This window comes from Pygocentrus nattereri, chromosome 5 (assembly GCF_015220715.1).
Source record: "Pygocentrus nattereri isolate fPygNat1 chromosome 5, fPygNat1.pri, whole genome shotgun sequence".
Taxonomy (NCBI): Eukaryota; Metazoa; Chordata; class Actinopteri; order Characiformes; family Serrasalmidae; genus Pygocentrus; species Pygocentrus nattereri.
The window spans coordinates 37,984,066-37,989,256 of NC_051215.1; the positions used below are offsets into that span (position 1 = coordinate 37,984,066).

The following is a 5,191-nucleotide window of genomic DNA, read 5'->3' on the forward strand; positions in this document are numbered from 1 at the left end:
GAACGAGAGGGTCTCTATGGCAACTCTGTAATCGGAGAAGTCAAACAAACGTTGTGACCTCAGCCTGCATATGGTTTCATTTAAGAGAGAGGACTGTTTTTCCACAAAGGTTCATAATTTACTTTCATAAAGCATTACTGTGATAAGCTACGCCTCTACCTCCAGCTCCATTCCAACTTCACAGATGTAGTGTCTGTGAACACTGGTTGGCCACTATTGTGATAGTGATGTTGGCCTGCATGCTGTACAAAATAAGATAATCTGTACTGAAAGTGGAGAAGTTTCATGGTCACAGGTATGATGTCACATCCTCTTTTAAAAGACAGGAAGGCTTGTCTAAAAAAAGATTTGGCATTAATCTCAATGAACAGTTCAGAAATGATGGCAAGGACATAATTCCAAAATCAGTGCTGTGTTGTGAAAATCCACCGTACACCAACAATGAATCATGTGAAAGTATATTTTGTAGGTCAGAGAGAGAGAGAGAGAGAGAGAGAGAGAGAGAGAGAATGTTGTAGACCTCATCTGGAAAACAGCCTTTTGGCCATTAAAAATGAAAACCATGGGTACAGGATGCAAAGAATCTTCAAAGAAATTCCACATGTCACAACTAGTCTCATATACAATTTAGTTTATTCCAAATATCTCCTCGAGTTTTCTGACAGAGGTCTCAAAGGTATGCAAACTATACACATCTTATTTTCCCATCCAAAAAATGTATATAAAAGTATGTGTATGTCCTCAGCATGCATATGATTTAACATGCAGGGCAAAGTGCTTACTCAGTAAGCATAAAACACTAAATTAAACCTCCACAAAGAGTGTTTAAGGCCCATAGGTTAGTAATATTTACTTGAATTAAGACATTTTTTCCTCATACCAACCTGTGCTGAAATGCTGTATTAACCCTTAAACTGTTATTGCTGCATTAACCATTAAACCATAAAATCATTTACCTTTTGTTTGTAGATTAACAAAAGAACAGTCTGCTCTGTAAAGTGCAGAGTATTGCATTATTTAAGCTCCCCACAGTCTGTGATGACAATCTTCTTAACTGTTCCTCCATCATGCAAACCGTAGGACTCCATTACAGTTACAGTCTCCATGCCCTCTTTTACATGACCAAACACAACATGTTTGCCATCAAGCCTGAGACAGAAAGAATTGAAATGATTGGTTAGACCTACATTACACTATGGTTAACCATCAAAACCTCATAAAAACATAAGTGGTGATGACGGCCCTATATGCATACCATTCTGTTTTTGCAGTGCAGACGAAAAACTGAGATCCGTTGGTGTTTGGTCCAGAGTTTGCCATTGATAGCACACCTGCCAAGACCAAGATGAACAAACATCAGATCTCAGTTTGCATTGGATTACTAAGATGTGACTTTGTTATGTCGGTTTGTACAGTTCAGTAAATGCATTATGAGTTAGTGGCCACATCATAATGAAAATCTCCAAAACAATGAGCTGAATGTAAAGAAAAGCAGCGAACCCAAAACACCAGAGCAGACTGCAGCGCTGCATGAGGGCACACATCTGGATGGGGTAAGTTATGGTTCTCGACTATAATTACATCCAGGCCAGTATTACACAACCCGACACTATTTGGCCATATCAATCTATCAAGAGGGTTTGTTGGTTTAGGAACCCCCTGGCACCAAAAATGCACTATGATACATTGCTGTTGACTTGCTCTGAAAGTAGGTCATTCGTTTGTGGATTACAAAATCTCGGCTTCTCACTGCTGTGGGCCGTGCCACCACCTAGTGGTCTTACGCCAAAATGAAAGTACTATATACACAAGTTTTTCCATGTGCTCATAACCAGTATAGAAAACTGGGAACCATAATCCCAATGGGCTGAGCTGACGTAGCTTTGCTGCAGCAATTACGTCAAGAGTCTGGGAGTAGCTAGCATTACATCACCTGGTCCAGTGTGTTTCAACTTGAAATTCTCATCTTTGAATTTCTTTCCATTTATAGATTTTCCACCAGTGCCATTATGATTTGTGAAATCTCCACCCTGTAAACAAATAACATCAGTCATTCTCTGATGGCAAGTACAATTCATATAGAAGCACACGTGTATCAGGGATAAACAGTACGCATATAACACATTACACTGTTATAACATTGTTTGCCATGTTGACTGCAGAGTAAGCTGAGGTGTGCATGCAATTTGACAGACATGTAGGCAATATTATTTGATTTGGTTCTACAGGTAATCAAACGTGATTTGCTGTGTCACTGAATCTATCAAAAATAGCTGGTGTCGGCAGGTTTTTTATTCCAACCAAGCAAAAGCACACCTCCTATAACTACCCAGTTGTTCACAGACTGAGACCAAGTGATTGAAAGCCACATCAGTCTGTTGTGGATAATAATGTTGACCTCTGATCTATTTGGTCTGTGCGGTATGGCACATTCACTTTTATGTGTTATTTAATATGTTTCCAATGTATACAGTGTAAACGTCCACTGTATTTATGGTTACGTGCATATATGATTACTTTTTTTTTTCCAAAGTCAAAAGAATGTAAATTTGAAGATGATATATGAACTGGAAATATATTAAGTAGCAAATTGCATATAAACCTGTTTCCTCTCATTGAATGCAGTTTAACTGATTAGTTTCTGTAGCTTTTATGTTTTTTTTTCTCCAAGGAAAATATCAAACAGGTGGTATGTAACTGAAAATAAACACCTGTTATAATATTAATAGTTAATAGCTACCTGACACATAAATTCCGGAATTATTCTATGGAAAGTTGAGCCTTTATAGCCAAATCCGTTCTCTCCTGTACAGAGGGCCCTGAAATTCTCTGAAAGACAAAACAAGTCAGTCATTTTTCGTTTTCCAGTTTAGTTTTAAGTCATAATAAGATTCCATAAATCATATATGGACCGTATGGACTTACCTGCTGTTTTGGGAACAACATCTGCATTTAGCTGTAGTTTAAAAAGAGCAGTTCTGTTATTCAGTACGTTTATAGATCATATACAAATTACAGTTAGAAATAAAGAATGAAAACTTCCCGATAATAACGTCAGTAAACGAAGGGCATGTCATTGAAATCTAACAGCTAACGTGATGGCAGGGCGAACTTAGCTATTTGCAGTACTGGGCTGCATCAGATATTAAAGGACACAGAAATTAGAGATCTAGGTGAGTTTAAGGTCTATCTGTGCTCTGCTGCTCTGTTTAGATTCTTACTTCGATTATGATTCTTCCAATAAACTCGCCGTCAGCTGCGATGTCCAAGAACACAACCGGGTTTTTAGGGGGTCCTGAGAGAAGTCTGTTCGTAGCAATAGCGACTGAGCAATATCTTAAACGATTTTTCATTTGCAACATTGCGGCACGACTCGTCTAAAAATAAGCAGGGAACAACTGAGTTAAAGTGACCAAGGTGAAATAACGTGTGTTTACCAGGAGCCGCCATAACCGCCATCTGACCCCTCTGTTTCCTCACAGCTGAAGGAAAACCAACAGCGCCCCTGTGTGGCCGGTTGTGTTACAGGCTCAGCAATTAAAGGTGGTGAGAACACTATAAAGTCAACTTGAAATCAAAAGGGCGTTTTTACTGATCCCCTTTCAAAGACTAGATTCTTGTTTCCATCTTAGTATAAGCTTTTCCCACCTGAAAAAAAGTCGAGATCCTATATGGAAGAAAAATATATGAATAATTTCAAATTATTGGATTATTATAATAATCCAAAACGCTGCATATCCATTTGTAACAATTTTGACTACAACGAGTTTTTTAAAAGGACAACAACTGATGTTAATAGAAAACACGTTTATTTTTCTAATAAAGGTGGTACTGACAGCCTGTGGTATCATACTCAGTTAACCTACTGCAACTTTACAGCCCACACTTTTCATCTTATTCCTGCGCCTCATGATGCTTTGAGTGATTTATGGACAGAACTTCTGGCAACAGACAATACCTAAAGTGCTTCTAACAGCTTAACGTGATAGAAACATGGGAATTAATACAAATGTAAATGATCTTAAATAACTCTTATTGAAAAAGCTTTAGTCGAATGATCCTTTACAGCCTATATGAATTACTCACGCTAATAAAGTCATTTCATTTCAATTTTAAAAGTGTGTTTACAGTGAGAGTTAGACGCAGGCAGAAAACCACGAAGCAATGCCAATACACTAAAGTAGAAATCTATTTTATAACCAGCACTGCGATAATGCTCAAAAATTCACTCTGGTATGTTATCGAGCAAGTGGAGATAGCTCCGCACAATAGCCGTAGTTCTAATACAGACATTTTAAATTCGCAGCAGGCATGTAAGTAATATTCTTTACTTTTTGTCTGTTTTTAAGTGTCTGTTTATTTGAGGCTTGAACTTAACGTCTGTCTTCCGTTATTGTAGCATTAGCCTGTTAGCCGGTTAGCTTTCTGCTACCTGTCATGGCTCTAGTCATAGCAGAATAGCCAGGGAATATAAATTGTAAATCAGTTAAAGGGAGCTGTTAGCAGCACCCGGTGAGGTTTAAGAGGCAGTTCGGCATCTGTCTGCTTTTTATGGGCAAAGATTTTAGCGCTAAATGAGTCTTGAAACCACCTTGTGCTGTAAGTTAGCTAGCTGTGTTTTTTATTAAGAGAAGCCTGCACTGGTCGTCACTGTCCGAAAAAACAACCTCGACTTCCAACGTAACCTGATGCACTTTACTAAATTTAGGCCATTTTTATTGCTCCATTATTCATGAAGTTTTCACATAATGTGACAGCTGCTGTTCAAATGATGATTTTTTTTTGGACATCAGCGTATTCGCTCATATTAAAAACAAACTACACACCGTCCATTTTCACGAGTTCAGCTTACAGCCACTGACGTGGTACTGGCGTGTTAGTGTGTAGCGCTGATACCAGTGGATCAAACACAGCTATGCTGTGCTATTATGCGCTATGTGGTCAGTAGAGCTGATGAATGAACAGAGTTTAGAAGCAAAGAGGTGCACCGAAATGACCGGTTATTGTGTGTGTAATGTATGTGATATTTTAAGCTTTTAAAAAATTTTGAAGATATATCAAGCTGCACCAATTTTTAATACTTAAATATGTCAGTATGCATATATGTTAGTACATTGAAATACATGCACATGTGTGTATATGGACACTGGACACTGGACCGGCTGGACACTGAAGGACGACCGACTGCTGA

General features: G+C 38.3%; 1 protein-coding gene across 2 annotated transcripts; it reads right to left on the reverse strand.

Moving 5' to 3' along the window:
- Positions 1-614: 614 nt before the first annotated feature.
- Positions 615-3,498, reverse strand: ppifa (peptidylprolyl isomerase Fa). Of its 2 annotated transcripts, none has more exons than XM_037538372.1 (6): positions 3,438-3,498; positions 2,926-2,956; positions 2,741-2,829; positions 1,934-2,030; positions 1,256-1,331; positions 615-1,149 (listed from the first exon to the last, which is right to left on the reverse strand). In XM_037538372.1, exons 3-6 carry the CDS (start codon positions 2,747-2,749, stop codon positions 1,014-1,016), a joined length of 318 nt encoding a protein of 105 aa, XP_037394269.1. In that variant the 5' UTR covers positions 2,750-2,829; positions 2,926-2,956; positions 3,438-3,498; the 3' UTR covers positions 615-1,013. The 2 variants fall into 2 exon arrangements, with proteins under 2 accessions (XP_037394269.1, XP_017577753.2); XM_017722264.2 differs by having other exon boundaries at positions 3,222-3,470.
- Positions 3,499-5,191: the final 1,693 nt, after the last annotated feature.

What these genes read in the sequence shown, in the direction of transcription:
- ppifa (XM_017722264.2), bottom strand. Translation starts at nt 3,362, where the DNA reads ATGTTGCAAATGAAAAATCGTTTAAGATATTGCTCAGTCGCTATTGCT. An exon ending in TTGGAAGAATCATAATCGAA is followed by an intron (nt 2,957 to 3,221) that starts GTAAGAATCTAA and finishes TTTAAACTACAG; the next exon opens with CTAAATGCAGATGTTGTTCC. An exon ending in TTCCGGAATTTATGTGTCAG is followed by an intron (nt 2,031 to 2,740) that starts GTAGCTATTAAC and finishes ATTTGTTTACAG; the next exon opens with GGTGGAGATTTCACAAATCA.